This window comes from Triplophysa rosa, unplaced genomic scaffold, assembly GCF_024868665.1.
Source record: "Triplophysa rosa unplaced genomic scaffold, Trosa_1v2 scaffold181_ERROPOS110053, whole genome shotgun sequence".
In the NCBI taxonomy this organism is placed as follows: Eukaryota; Metazoa; Chordata; class Actinopteri; order Cypriniformes; family Nemacheilidae; genus Triplophysa; species Triplophysa rosa.
This window is the reverse complement of record NW_026634194.1, coordinates 8504-24471: the sequence shown is the minus strand read 5'-3', so window position 1 is coordinate 24471 and position 15968 is coordinate 8504. Positions and strand designations below refer to the sequence as shown.

At 39.6% G+C, this 15968-nt stretch overlaps 1 protein-coding gene across 3 annotated transcripts in view; it reads right to left on the bottom strand.

Moving 5' to 3' along the window:
- The window catches only part of dmxl2 (Dmx-like 2), a 67359-nt gene extending 54087 nt beyond the window's left edge, over positions 1-13272 (bottom strand). For all 3 annotated transcript variants that reach the window (XM_057327179.1, XM_057327182.1, XM_057327180.1), the window contains exons 1-3: positions 12881-13272; positions 1338-1463; positions 970-1041 (exon numbers count right to left, since the gene is read on the bottom strand). In XM_057327179.1, the coding sequence (XP_057183162.1) occupies positions 970-1041; positions 1338-1463; positions 12881-12967 (285 nt within the window). In that variant the 5' untranslated portion in view covers positions 12968-13272. The remainder of the gene's footprint in view (positions 1-969; positions 1042-1337; positions 1464-12880) is intronic.
- Positions 13273-15968: the final 2696 nt, after the last annotated feature.

Sequence of the window (15968 nt, the reverse complement as noted above, 5' to 3'; positions counted from 1 at the left end):
GCGCCCTGAGCCAGTGCACACGAGGAGGCCATACTCCGAGTGGAGTGGGCTCTCACTGCAAGCGGGCACGGGTGATCTTGGGACTGGTATGCCAAGTGATGGCATCCACAATCCAGTGCGCCAATCTCTGTTTGGAGACAGCCCTCCCCTGGTGCTGTCCCCCATAACAGACAAAGAGCTGCTCAGAGCTTCTAAAGCTCTGCGTGCAGTCCAAGTCGAGGCGCAGTGCGCATACTGGACACAACACGTTGGCGGTTGGGTCTTCCTCCCCAGAGGACACAACGTCGAGAGACCGACTGAAGGGGAACCATGGTTTTGCCCCAAGTAATCAATGCACCAAAAAACCATGGTTAATTTTCGTAAGGGTTAAAATAGCAATGTGGCAAAAACATGACATGACTTTTTTTCAGATAATACTTGTTTAGTAATGCTTTATTAAAATACAGTTGCAGGGTAAAGTGAGGGACATTTTAGCCCTTAGAAAATGTAACTGTATGTATGTATGTAATGTATTACAGTAACTATTCATTCTTAACACTTGAAAAAGAGATGAGAATGTCCTGTAACAGGGGGGACATTTGGCCTGTGTCACGTGGTAAAAAACTCTGGTAAAAATGACTACACCATTATATGCTGAGCTGGACCAGTTTATATTTCTTATAGTTTAATAAGCCCTCCTTCAACTGAAATGACAAAATCATTGAAAGTTTAGCATATTTTACAGGAAAGTTGCTGCTCTGAAATGGCACAGAATAGTATAAATGAACCATTTAGTATATCTCATGAAGACCACTTTCACAAGAAGTTTTTTAATGTGTGACAGCGCTTTGAAAGAGATCAGACAGCATTCACACACTAAACATGACATGCAATACACATTTATTCATGACATGTAGTTGTAAAGAAAATCCCCAGAACGCAAACAACATAGCCAAGACAACATACTGTATCCTATAGGACTGAACTTACCTTGTGACGTTTGTTTGGGTTGGAAGCAATTGGTTCGAAAATACACACTGTATTTCCATAAGATGCAGCAATCTGTCAAAAAATACATCAACACAACTGTAGATTTACTGTACCAGAGACTAAACCAATGAAATCACTTCATCAATAACTATCTGAATTCAGTTTAAGAGTCGACTACTAACACCCACTACAATCTACCAAAACTACAATCACCGTTTTGTTTTTTCAAGAATATATCTAGAGTTTAATATTGCAGATTTCATCTTTCTGTCTCACTGTGATGAATCACTTGTGTTTGTAGTATTTGTCATTTCGTAAGAAGAGTCTGATGGGGGATGTCAAAGTCCGGATGTAGTGTGTGCTCTTACCCGGCCCAGCTGCTGAGAGCACTCCACACAGCCCACCTGTATGTTTCCATTCTGAGCTCCGGGAATAATCTGAACACACTCAAAACCACTCGCCAGAATCACGATATCACAGCCTGAACCGTAAGCCTGAAGAGAGAGAAACACAGAGACACAACTCTTCAGTTAAAGACTACAGACGACTCTTACATTTACTGGTAACAACCTTTACAGATTACTCAAGTTGAGAAAAAAAGCAAACAGTCCACAGTCCACACACTCAACGAAGCAACAACTATAACAATACTAGATGACTTTAATATCATTTTCTTTTTCTTAACAACATTTTTGCAGCGAGTGACCACAGTTGAACAGAAACAAATGTAGCAACAAGAGTCACATCAATAACACAACTGAGTCATGAAATGAGAGAAATGAGTCAGAACGCTGATATGTCCATTCTCTCACTCACGCTCAGATTTACTATAGTGTGTTTACAAAACAAACAGCAATACCAACATAGTTAGCACACACACAGTAGTGTTCTGTGTCTGCTGTCAGTTTTTAAACAGATGTGGCCATTTGATTATATAAATACATTTAGTAAAGCATATTGTGTTTTTCTGGGTTAAATCTACTGCACGTGCTCAGTTCAGTTTTCTGACTGTGTTTAGAACGCCATATAAATATGAACAAGATGCACCACTGCCATTACAATGAATGGGGAGGAATGCAACGCTCAATATGGCCGCTCTAGCGAAGGAAGTCCCGCCTTCCAGTGAAATGAGCCAATCGTCAATCAGTATTGACAGAGGATTCTCTGGGGCGGGGCTGTCGTGAGGCGCTTGCCAGCCTGTGCACATGCACAGTAGATGAAGCGATCTTGAAAAAGGTGATTTTTACCGCAATTTAAGCTTAACAAACCCAAGTTATGGTACAGTGCATATCAGGTTAAATTATTGATAGGACATATGCTGTTTAATTGTGATTTTTGCCAGCGATTTAAAAAATATCTGCCTTCTCCCATTCAAGTAGATAGGACTGTGGATTTGCTATTAACTGCCCAGAGGCGCTGCAAACATGGCCGCCGAGTGGCACGACTTCCGTAAAAGGACTTTGATGCAACATCCAGACGACCAGAGCATTTTAGTCAGAGCCAAGAGGCAAACTTCCGGTCTCTCTCGTGAAACCAACGTGAAAGTGACTGGTCGCTAGAGACTGGCTACAAAACAGAGCAGAATCTTACTGAGCCCCATGTTAAAATGCCCAACTTTATAGCAGAGAAAAACATATTTACAGCCTCGTACAAAAACTCATTATGGTCTATACAGCTAATTTTGCCCTTCATGACAACTGTGAGGGGGTGAATTTTTTTATAACTCATCCGTTTAAATCAGTAGTTCTCAAACTGGGGGCCCCGAGGTGGATCCAGGGGGGCCACAGATTTTGTGGCATTTTATGAAATATAGAAATTGATCATAGATTTTATGCAATCAAACATCAGAAAAATAAGACCACCAGACAAAAGAATTGATGTTTCAGCATTGTATAACCTAACATGTTTTTGTTTAAATAAAAATGTTAAATTTAAGATTATAAGTCTTTATTTGGGGGACCGCAAAGCGATGCACTCTACACAAAGGGGGCCTTACAACGAGAAAGTTTGAGAACCACTGGTTTAAATTATATTAGGCCTTAAAATTCTGTATAATTAAGGTCGTGGCCACTTGAGTGACAGGTGGATTGATGTTGCTGTCTCTACAGTCTCTAGCGTCAGCTCCACCCACATCCCGCCTCTTTGCCCATTTTCGATTATCAGGGAGTGACGCGGAGCCAAGATGGTGACGACCGGCTCCACCCACTTTAGGCTTCAAAATTGCTCTTCACAAACCTACGGGTGACGTCACGGACACTATGTCCATGTTTTATACAGTCTATGGTCAGAGCATACTGTGGAGAATACTGTATCCCACAATGTAATGTGCACGACTTCAGCTTTCATTTCCACATTCCTATCTACTATCTTCTCAACCAACAATTAAACCTGACATCAAATGTACCATGACGTTTGTTTCCTAATCTAAAATAGCGCTAAAAGTTCACAGGTTGGCAGCCCTGCCCCAGAGTCTTTATGGATTGATGATTGGCTCTTTTTATTGGGATGCGGGACTTCCTTTGCCAGAGCGGCCATATTGAGTGTTGCATTTCTCTCCATTCAAAATAATGACAGCGCTGTGTCTTGTAAATATCGATTTTCTTTGACTAGAGATCAATATCATGATGTGGTTTTTAGTATGCTTCTAGTGATCTATTTCTTGTGTTATCATTTCACTAACGGCATAATGCTTTTAAACAAAATTGAAATAAATGTGCATCACAATAACAACATTTCTGGGTAAACAATGAATTATGCAATATACAGAGGTCATGCGACATGTATACTACGGTTAAAAAAAAAGTAAAATATCAATGCATACTAACAAATACAGCCTGTGTCTACATCCTTACTATAACGCTGATGTTCTGGCACAATGTAAACAATCTAAGACTCAATTCTGAAGAGCTGAACGCTGCACCTGTTGCTCTGTGCGTGCGTGTGTGCGTTCTCATCCTCTTAATGATTTATTAATATGAAGAGAGCAGAGAGCCACTGAAAGCAAACAAGCCTAAAACGACTCTCATTCCCCTTATAGACATGACTGGACAAACACACACAACACAACACAACACAACACACTGTTGTGCAGACTTGTGTACCCGCCAGATCCCTACGCTCTGCAAACGAACGGCGTCTTGTGGTGCCATCCCAAAAAGGGAAAAATTTTGCTCTCATGTACGTTCTCAGGATCGGTTCCACATCTGTGGAATGATCTGCCCGCTGCTACAAGATCAGCAGATTCTGTGGCCATCTTTAAGAACCGTCTGAAAACACATCTCTACCGTCAACACCTGACTGATCAGTTCTGACTTCTATCTCTTTTCTACTCTTTCTATATATAAAAAATAAAAAAAAACTTAGCTCTGTACACTGTAGTAGGCTTTGTGAGACATGTTTTACTGCACTATACTTTTTGTTATCCTAATGTTAACCCAATTGCCTCCATTATTTACCCAACTTGTAAGTCGCTTTGGATAAAAGCGTCTGCTAAATTACTAAATGTAAATGTGAAGGCTAATATGAATGTTTTAGCTCTGTTTTTTACTTCAAACATGTTTTTTATCTTTATTAGTTCCATCATTACACCATTGAGAATATTTGCAATATACTGTAAACCTATACTACAAATGTATCATTTTCATGTCATTATATCATTTGTTTACGTCTGCACTGCTAATATGTGTTAAATAAAGAGCTGCATTGAACTCAACTCATAAACTGCACTAGTATTAAATGTGATTACACTGAAAAGAGTAGAAAACTATTCTATTCATGTGCGTGTGTAACCGGTCTTACCTGAACTCGCTCTGAGTGGCACTCAAACCAGCGATCTGTCCAACATGAGTGACAGATGCTCTAACAGGGAGGATAAAGGCCTCTAGCGTCTGTCACAAGAGCATCTCTTGAGGTCAGAGGTGCACAGCTCTCACACACTGACCGTTACACGTGTGTGTGCGTGCGTGCGTGCGTGCAGCGAGACATCATTAATGATGTACGAACACACACAATGATCCTGCTGGACAGTGTTTTAATACACTCCTCACAGATCAAAGCTTTAAGCTCATAAAGGACACAGTGTGAAGCAGCTACCCCTAAACATCAACGGCACTCTTTAACCTGTTCAACATCTTCAAATGTACATTTATATTCATGCACCAGGCATGGGCAGATGCTTTAACTTCCAGAGCTATACACTGACATCAGTATGTGTGCAGATTAAAGCCCTTGACCTTTGTGCTGCCAACTTAAAAACCTTTTAAATTACATTCTAAAACAATATGTTTGAAAAAATAATTATTAATAGTCTTTAAAAGTGTATCAGGAATGAAATGTTTTAATTTTTGGTTAGATCTAGCGTGTGTTTCCTTTGTGCCAATTGCAGCACGCTCAGAAATGACCACTTGAAAGACGAGATGTGGTGGCTTTTTTAAGGAAGAAAACGGGGAAGGTTTTACACTAACTATTTCATATCAAAGTGGCATAATAATAATTTCACTGGAGCCATGCGTAACCACACTGTATTGGGTTCTTATTGCAGCGATGCGGAAAATGCATCGGAAGCGCGGAATGCAGGCATAAAACGAAAAAGTAGATAATGATCTAAAGCTACATACAGTTATGTTAACAATTACCTAATAATAAATAACAATATTTTAATATTTAAAATGCATGAAAGACAGATTGACGTTATTTGATGGCAGCATGAGCTGTAAATGCGGTGAATGCATCTTGAGCACTCTCAGTAAAACTGAGATGAGAATCTAGATTAACAGAACTTTGAAATGTCAATGATTATGATGTTTATCACAAACAAAGCGCTTGAATAAATGATCGCTTAGCACTGTTATATGTGTGCCCATGCAGAGTTTGCGCAGATTCCTCAGACGGAGTTTTTGTTCACAAACATTGAGCCGACTTTCATCCGAGCATAATGCTTGCATTTCCTCAACAAGAACATGTCAAATAATATTAACATCATAATCACATGCGGACTCGAGTGTTTAGCCTATGTATGGTTCTATAAATTAGCTAATATGGGCAGTATGCTTTATAAGCGGCTTTTTCATTCGCTCTGCGCGAGATCAAATGCGTTCTGTAGCTTGTTCTGTACTTTTTGTCCATTGCTTTCTATTAGCTTTTTTGTTTACACACATTGGTTTGCATTATAAATAATAAAAAACATGATATAATGTAGGCTATCATGTTTGTTGATAGGCAATAGGCTAACCTAATTATAACTTGTAAGCTACTTAAATTGTGACAATTAAAAAAGCAATGTTTTTTTTCATTCAACATCATTTAAATAAACAAATAATGAAACATTCGTTTTTTAGGCTTTTAATTAATTGTTATTAAATATTTTATGTTTCATGATTTCAGTGTAATAGACACACTTTTACTAAAATGTCATTTAAAAGTTCAATTAAGTTTTAGTAATCAAAACAGTCCGAAAAAGCAGACTTAAAGGAGAAAATAAAATGGATATTGTATAGGCTACATATTTGAAGCCCAGGCACAGACCAGCCAAAGCAAACAAATGCTCATCGATTCACTTCTTGCAACCGCTAAAACGATCCAGTCAGGGTTGACACATCAGCAAATGCGGAAATATTAATGATCATAAGTCTGTAAGTAAAGTGGAACACATATGCTTGTTTTAGCTACATTAAATATTGGACATGAACAGTTTGATTAATAGCCTACATTCTTTAGTCTTTAACATGCATTACATAGGCCCTACGCAAAGTTTTTGGACGCCTTCTGGGCCATTCTTAGTTTTAGACGATTACACGGTTACAAAACTTTCATTTACACAACTGTCAAATTAGTCGTAGCGCACATCCCTACCGCTAACACAATAATCTATCATTGAAACACTCCACACTACAGCTTTCACTGAACTCAGACCTGTCAATAAACATACGCACATAAACCAACCATCACTAATTCAGTTATTCAGAGAATATTTCAGGTTATGTTCTGCTAAGTGTTTGTGTTCTTGACACACTCATACAGATACAGTCATTTCATTGTGTACCTCAGTTTATCAAATCAACTTTAAGGATATTACATGATTTTTTTCTCTTTATGTAAACAATCACTGGATTGTTAGGACACGTGCAACGCGGGCTGTGCGGACACGTCTTTATAAAGTTATAAAGTCAGGCGAGTCTGCGCAAACTGTGCGTACAGCGCAAGCTTCACAGTTAGAAAGTCAGGCCAGTCTGTACAGCGCGAGCTTATATGACCCTTAGCCTTGTTCATATTTGTTTTCAACATGATTTGCAGCACAGAGCAACAAGAGTCACGTGACGAGAGTGAAACGTTTGTTGAAATCACAATGCCGGCTCAACATTGTGATGTCTGTCAGCCATCGGCAATGGACAGTGGCATCGTCTATCGGCCCAACCCCATATTTTCTTTATTTACCTTTGTAAAGAAACATCGTTGCTTGAGTGGCTACTATCTGCTGTCTCAGCTGATGACATCTTTTAGTACTGTGGCGGCCACCGTCGTGCTTCGAAAGGGAGGGGTGAGCGGAGGACTGAGAGATTGGTTGAAATTCTCAAACTCACCACTAGTCGCCGCTACAAAACCCAGATTGCGACTTTAATGTAAAATCCACACAGAACGTTTAACAATCAACGTATGGTGTCATTTTATTGTCGTTAAAATGTATGAAATAAACACCGCTTGTGCTGGACTGCTGCAGGGTGCATAAAACGGCTTTATTATTCACGAGATGAGTATACATTTAGAAAATATATTGGGAGAACTTCTGAAATTTAAGATCTGTCATAAAAACCCACATTAAAGCATGTTAACATCACAAACAGGATTTTTTTTTTTAAAGGGGTCATATGGCGTGAATATGTGTTTTTCCATGTCTTTGGTGTGTTATAAGTTGCCCATGGATGTATTAGACACGTAAAATTGCTCAAATTAAAGTGTCGAAACAAAAGATGCATTCTATCTAGAAGCGAATGCTCACCCAGACCTGCCTGAAACGCCTCGTGTAACCACACCCCCACAAATCTACATCAGTTCGTGGTATGATTCGACTAAGACCGCCCAAATGTATACTCAAGTAAGGTGGGCGTACCTGTCAGTACAATTGAAGAGGAACCTGATGTTCCAAATCCTTAAACGTAGGCCAAATAAGGCAAGCAGGCTTATGGACAAACGAAGAAATAAAAGAAGGATTAATATCGGCGTGGCGTTTTCTAAATGGAAAGAGCTTCGCGACCAACTTGGACTCGACAGAGACTCCGCTCTCGCATGTGTTTTAATAGACAGGTAAGCAAAAATTTGTTTATTGTACACGAAATACTCATGCACCGATTATTTGAATAGTTATGAATGCAGTTACCCTATGAAATACAGTATATGTCGCACAAAAATATGTAGCCAATAACGTTACTTGTGAATACTGTGGGTTCGTTCCAATTTACTTTTAAATGACGACTGTATGACTGTTTGAAACAGGTAAAACTGTGTAGCATTACGCTACCAAATCAATGGACAAAGTCCAATATCAGTCGCGGGCTAACGTAGCATTACATTCCACGTTTCTTGCAGGCGAAGTCACTACGATGATATAAAATAAAATTCATTCATTACCTCGTCCGTGAACATGATGGGCGATCTCCATACGCCTCTGGATGGTGAAAACGACATGTCCCATAATTCCACTCTCCTACATAAAGTCATTTATCTTCACCTTTTGTTTTTGTTTCGAAAGTGCGCCATCTAGCGGTCTAAATATTCCATATTGTGGATTTAAATCGTGTATACACATTGCATTACATCTAAAACAAACCATAATATTCGTTTTAGCCGTGTCATATGACCCCTTTAACAAAACGCAGTCTTTTTAGATGGAGTACAGGAGGTAAGGAGTCCGGACGTGTCAACATTCCAAGTATTTCAACTTCCCTCTTACACAACAACAGACAGCATTCATATTCCTGCATGACACACTCACAAACACAAAAACATTCACACCTATTGTGAAAGTGAAAGAAAATCACTTCAGATGTGTTAAAGAGAAAATCTTGCCCACACGATCTAATGTGAAAGTGTGTGTGTGTGTACGTCTGGGGATAAACCAAACAGAAGCAATCAGACTGAATTGCAGGTTTCACTTCTCATTTTATGCATCGTAACATCACGGTTATGATCATCTGATGTCCAACATCACATTTCAATGAAGACAGATCAGTCGGGGTTGGACATCTAAAAAACATCTTCAGCGAGTGACCCTCTTGAGGATGAAGTTTAATTCCTGCACTGATCTTCACTAAACATCATCATGATCTTAATGAGATGAAAACAGCAGCGCTGGCAAAAGAACCTGCTGCATCATTCACTCACGCCACACAATCGGTGTTTAATTCCGTTCAAACCTCTTTTCTCTACTGTTATCCTCCAATAACTTCAATCGATCTATAGTTGATCATTTCATTTGACATTAACTTCACCTTCACTAGTGTGAAACTCTGCATTATAGACATACATATCCAAAACGATGGACAGCAAACTGTTGTCAATGGTCATAAATGAGTTTACGAAGTTATTTCAATTCTACATGCAGCATTTAAATCATCATATGTGCTATAAACGAAATATTTCTATTCGATACCAATGTATACGTGATCAAAACGATCATTAAAAAATACTATGTCTATTGTAAAGTGATACCTGTCGTATAAAATGAATGTAGCATATTTGTTAGGTTTAGCCTACTTTCGTAGTATTTTCCACTTGAACATGTTACATGTTGTCATCATGAACGCCTCGTGGATGACATGAGTTTCACATAAAGGCAGCATTAATACAAAGGTTGAGATTAGTAAAGCTGGTGTGCGGCCATTTTGTATGAGTACAGCGAGCCTATTATGTTTCGATTTCCAATGTGACAAAATAAGCACAACATATTTACTCAGAAGCACATTGTTTTGCTTCATAAGACATGTATTAACCCCCTGCAGTAGAGCAGCAGATTACTTTTGTGACAGACTGATGTGCTTTTTGAGCTTCAAAAATGGGCCACTATCTAACGATGTTCCAACACTAGGCGTCAGTATTTAAAAATACCCCAAATGTGTGTGGCTGAAGAAAGGAGGTCATATACACCTAGGATGACATGAGGGCGAGTAAACGATTTCATTTTTGGATGAACTGTTCCTTTAACATTCATGTGCAATAGCACGATGATGTGCTCATGAGTGGAGAAGCACATCATCTGACCTGTTCAAGGTACTCTCTGACGTCACTGTGTGTGTGTGTGTGTGTGTGTGTGTGTGTGTGTGTGTGTGTGTGTGTGTGTGTGTGTGTGTGTGTGTGTGTGTGTGTTTACAGCTGATGCATTCAGCAGCCAAACCACAACAGCTGTGTCCCAAAACCTTTCTACACAGACAGCATTTACAGGTCATAATCTGTATTTTTATATATATTTATTCTGTGTAGTGTTATTTGTATGCACCATGGGTCTGAGAGTAACGCAATTTCAATCCTTATATGTATGTACTGTACATGTGGCAGAATTGACAATAAAGCAGACTTTGACACCCGAGGTGGTGTAAAAGACTGTAGGTGCACTCACAGTGAGCAGGTCTCCATACATTCATCACAGTCATCATGCGTGAGCATTAAACTGCAGATTCTGTAAAGCTCGCTACACTTTTAGTGATACTTCAGCCAAAAATGAAAATTCTGTCATCATTTACTCACCTTCGAGATGTTCCAAATCTGTATAAATGTCTTTATTCTGATGAACACAGAGCAAGATATTTGGAAGAATGCTTATAACCACACAGATCTCAACATAGTAGGAAAAATTACTTTATCATTTTTTTTGTTCTGTTGAGCACAAAAGACGACATTTTGAAAAAATGTAGGACAGCAAACCGTTCTGGAGCACTTTTGACTAACATTGTTTTTTCCTGCTTGGGGGCAAAATCTGTCCGGTTACAAGCATTCTTCCAATATCTTTCTCTGTGTCCATCAGAATAAAGACATGTATACAGATTTGGAACAACTCGTAGGTGAGTAAATGATGACAGAATTTTCATTTTTGGCTGAAGTATCACTAAAAGTGTAGCGAGCTTTACAAAATCTGCAGTTTAATGCTCACGCATGATGACTGTGATGAGTGTATGGAGACCTGCTCACTGTGAGTGCATGATGTCAGAATTTTCATTTTTGGGTGAAGTGTCCCTTTAAACAGTCATGCACACATTTAGTTGTTCAATGATGTGACTAGTTCTTATAAATTCTGTTGCCTTCACTTGTTAGTGGCTGACATACTGTAAGTCAGGGGTCTTCAACTACTTTTCTTTGAGGGCCAGATTCCAAAAGTATAAATAGGATGCGGGCCAGTTTTTGACCATATTCTCATTTCTTCTGTTATTTTGTTTTTCTGTTATTTATTTTGTTTTGTTCCTTTTATACTGTTTTTGTTGCTGTTACTTAAAGGCCATATATTAAAACATGCACACAAGTATTGCATCCAGTATTTGTGCCTTTTCATGATATTAAATTAAAAGGGATATTGTCTTTTTAATTGTATTTTATATTCCTTAATGCGTTACTTTACCCAAAAACTGCTACTAATTTACTCACCCACAGTTCTCCAGTACATCGAGATGTGGGTGGCATTGTTGTTTCAAGAAGATATTTCTGAAGATATTTGGTTGAATTAATTAAAGTTAAATAAATAAACAAACGTAAAAAAACGCAAATACATTCAACACAAAGGTAATCCCTGCCCCTTGTGACGTTAAATTAGCGTCTTATAAAGCGAGCCAATTGATCTGTGCAAGAAACTGAACGCTATTATCACATCTTCGGGTGAAATCCGATCGCATTCATGTGCCCCACGCACTTATAGGGCAGAGCCTTTGTATAGTGCGAGTTCTGGGGGAGATGAACAGCTGTTTTTTGTAAATATAGCCGTTATACATAATGAATGCAGTAATAAAACAACACCGTTTCAACCCCCTTATCTGAGACAACCGTTCACGTGGTGTACCCTTCCTACAGATAGCCTACTTTCAAGGGCACAAAACGCGTTTTAGAACACGACCTATCGCGTGCGCAAACTGATTGCCTGTGGCTGTGCAATGCATTGCTCATTATAACGTTGTAAATAACATTAAGTTTCTTGGACTGATCGATCAAATCGCTTTATAAGACGTAAATCATTATGAGCCGCGGGAATGACTTTCGTTTTGAATGTAGCAGCGTTTTGGGCTTTTAAAGATGTGGCGTCTCAGGAGGACGTGCATTTAAAGCACACCGTTCTTAAAGTCTCTCCACTTATTTGAAATGTTAAGGCGGGCCAGGAAAAGATGATTGGCGGGCCGCATTTGGCCCGCGAGTTGACTAGCCCTGGTGTAAGTGATGAACTCTTTACATCAGAGGCCTGTCAACTGTATGGACAGCTGATGGGGATCACATGCCAACACAAGGGCTGTGTGTCAAAATTTAGTAAGCTGCCTACGTAGTAACCTACCTAAATAGAACAGAACATCTGAGCATCAAAGGAACCTTCTGCGTCATAAATGCACCTGTAATGCTGTCTAGGAGGGCAGATGACGAGGTTTTGAGACACAGACAGTATGTCACCTATCACCACGCACACATGATCCTGACGGACCATTAAAACACACAACCGTGTATATCTACGTATATAGACAGTGTGTGTGTGTGTGTGCACTTGATCTGCATGAACACACACACGGCGGATAACCTTGAGATGACAGATGGCACACTGAACCCGTGCACGGATCATGACGATGATGATGCCCACGGGCTGCGTGCACAAAGCATCACGCTCGATCATCGATCGCCTTCGTCTCGTGCACAGGCGTGAAAAAAACGCGACGCGAAGGTTTATCTCACCCACCGTGAACGGTATGTCGTGGACGCTTCCCACGGAGTAGCAGCAATCCCCAGGGTTAACGGCCCCCGTTAGCACCTGGTGTAGATGCATTGTCGTTGAATGATGAATTATTTACAGCAGCGACGCTCGGCTTCTCTCCATCTACACCGGGAATCCCATCCGTGCGCGTCCGCGTCCGGCCCGGCCGCCGTTCATCCGCCTCTAAACACACCGCGCGCTGAAACAAACACGCGATCCGGCAATATATGTGTCACAGTGCCCAATTCACTGCATTGGTCGGTTAAAATCGGTCGTGTCGCCTCGCTGTCGACATTAACGAGCGGATTATGCGTCCCGCTGCTGCTGCTTCTACTGCTGCTGCTGAGGCGGGAGCGCGCGGCACGATCACTGCGGCGGCGCTCGTGCTCTCTGCGCGCGTGACCTCACGACAGCGGGGTTTAGAAAATAAAGACTAGATCAGATGATTGACCTGCTACAACTTGGAAGTGGAATTGATCAAATGTGATACATAATTAATTTGCGTCATTGTTCCACAGTTATTTCAAAACGGTCTGCCTATAATAGTAATAAAGAGGTGTTTTAAAATAACCCATATCCTATTTAGGATATTTTATAACCCATATCCTAAGCTAATATTTCTATAAATGTAAAATAATTTACATTGTTATTTTCTGTATTGTTTGTTACTGTCATACAAACGTGTGTCGCGTTATGCGCGTTTCTATTTTGAAGCAATAGCCTAGTCTTGTAGTTTTAATCAAATTTGATTAATTGAAAAAATATTTTAAAGGCGTTTTCATATACGCAGTTTGTGTTTTATTGATACAGAGGAAACACTATTGTTGCTCTATTTTTATACAGATTGCTTATTTATTTAACTTTAAAATGTATCCGTCCTTCGTCTAGTGTCTGTACATCTAGGGCCTTGTTCAACGCGCACGCGCATGACGCGTCTGCTGCTGCACGCTGTCATTGATCGGTAAGCAAAGAGAAGCGCGGGGGTGTTCGGTGCAGTCCCGCTCCGTACAGATCACACTGAGCACAGGTCAGTCATGAAGAAACTGTGTTATTGTATCTGACGTCACAAACTAGCGTTCATTTGAACACACTCAGCCCTAAAACTGGTCACGCGCAGGGAATCCCGACCCCCGCACGCTGCTGTGGTGTGTCCTGAAACGAGATTACGTGACATTCATAACATTTCATGACATTCATAATAATAAACGACATTCATAATAATACATGACATTCAGAATAATATGTCGCATTCGTTTATGATAGTAGCCTACTTAACATTGATAATAAAAGGCATTTATGACATCACTTCATACTCAAAAGCTTCACCAGAAATTAGATATAGATAGAATAATAGCGTGTTATGTTGTTAAGTGCACTACAATGACTATGTTTAGATAGCAACCATCTCATTTATTTCCTTTCTAAATGTTTGTCAATGTTTTTGTCTTATGTTGTACATGTATGTGTGGATATGCACAGTGTGAATGACATGTCCCTACTGATGGTAAAATCAAAGCTACACCCCTGGGCTGACGATCATGTGATCTCTGTGTCCCAGATTGTGTGTGTGGAGGTCACACACAACACAAACCCATCCCCACAAACACAGTTATATGTATCACACAACACTCTTATCTGTGTTATTCATTGACTTGTGCTGAATGTTCTCAATGGATCTGTGTGTGTTATTTCAGGAATGTGGTTTGCTCAGCTAAATTGTTTGTTATGGCATCATGTGATTTTAAAGGGACGGTTCAAACTCAAGTGAAAATTTGCTCATGGTAACACTTTATATTAGGGTTCCCTTTGTATATAATTTATAAATGCATAATAAAGTAATTTACAAATGTGTGGTAAATAATTAATTAATTTATTTATAGCAGTTATACATATTAACTCACAATTTATTTATAGTTAAAATATGTATTTATTCATGCTTACAGTCACCATGACATTTTTTACACAGTATTGCAGTGATTATTATAAATGATTTATCCGTGCACTTGTAATCTTTAATCAAAAACGTTAAGCTCCTCTCAACCTCTCAACAACAACGCTTCACAACGTGACGTCAACAACAAAAAAGAGGTAGGACTATACTGACTGTCCAATGGCCAGGCATGTTCAGACCTCCCCTCCAGGCCCAAATTACAACAAACCAACCAAAAAGGGAAGGGCAAAATAAAGCCCCGCCCTACATTTTTTCTACTTTCAGAAGCCGTTACGGAAAAGAAGTCAATCGCAACTTCCCTTTCATAGTGACCTTAAAGGTATATTTCAGAGGGAAAACAAAATTCTGCCATGTTTTACTCCGCCTCAAGGCATCCTGACTGAATATGACTTTCTTCTTGAAGAATAATGCAGTCAGAGTTACGTATAATACCACGTATCATTTTACTTCCGAGCGGTAGAATGAGAGTGAATGAGTTGCAATTTTTTGAAGCTCCAAAAAGTGTATCCATCGATCAAAGAACTGCTCGACAATGCTCTGTGCTCTTAACAGAGATTTGTTTAAGAGAAATATCCATATTGACAGCGCTATTAATGTTAATGTCTAACTTCCGTTATCCCTCGGCTGTGCGTGAACCAGAGGCTTGTTTTTCCAGCAAATGACGCAGGCGTGTCGTAAGTAGGATGCCGTCTCCTCTGTGCGGGAGATTTCATCACCATCATTTGCCTGAAAAACAAGCCTCTGCCCTCTGGTTAATTTAACTAATGACAACTTTTTGTATCAACTTGATTCAGCAAACCTATAAAAAATGTTGTGACTGCTCGTGCGCATGCAGTTACACAGGTCAGCCTGCAGATGGAGTGGGTTTGAATACTGTTTGGATGAGAGCATGCTAAGGTGAGTTTGTGCTTTTCTATCACCTTTTTTTACAGTTTAACTGCTTAATTGTCCTTGTTCAACCATTTCACAATAATATTAAGGGAGTAAGCATTACACCGTGACATTATCTGATAGTATTTTAATAAAATCCCTGCATTGTGCTGGATTGCGATTAGCAAAATAACATTGCTAATTCCTTAGCTCTTTAGGTAAATATGTTACTGTATATATTAAATAATAGAA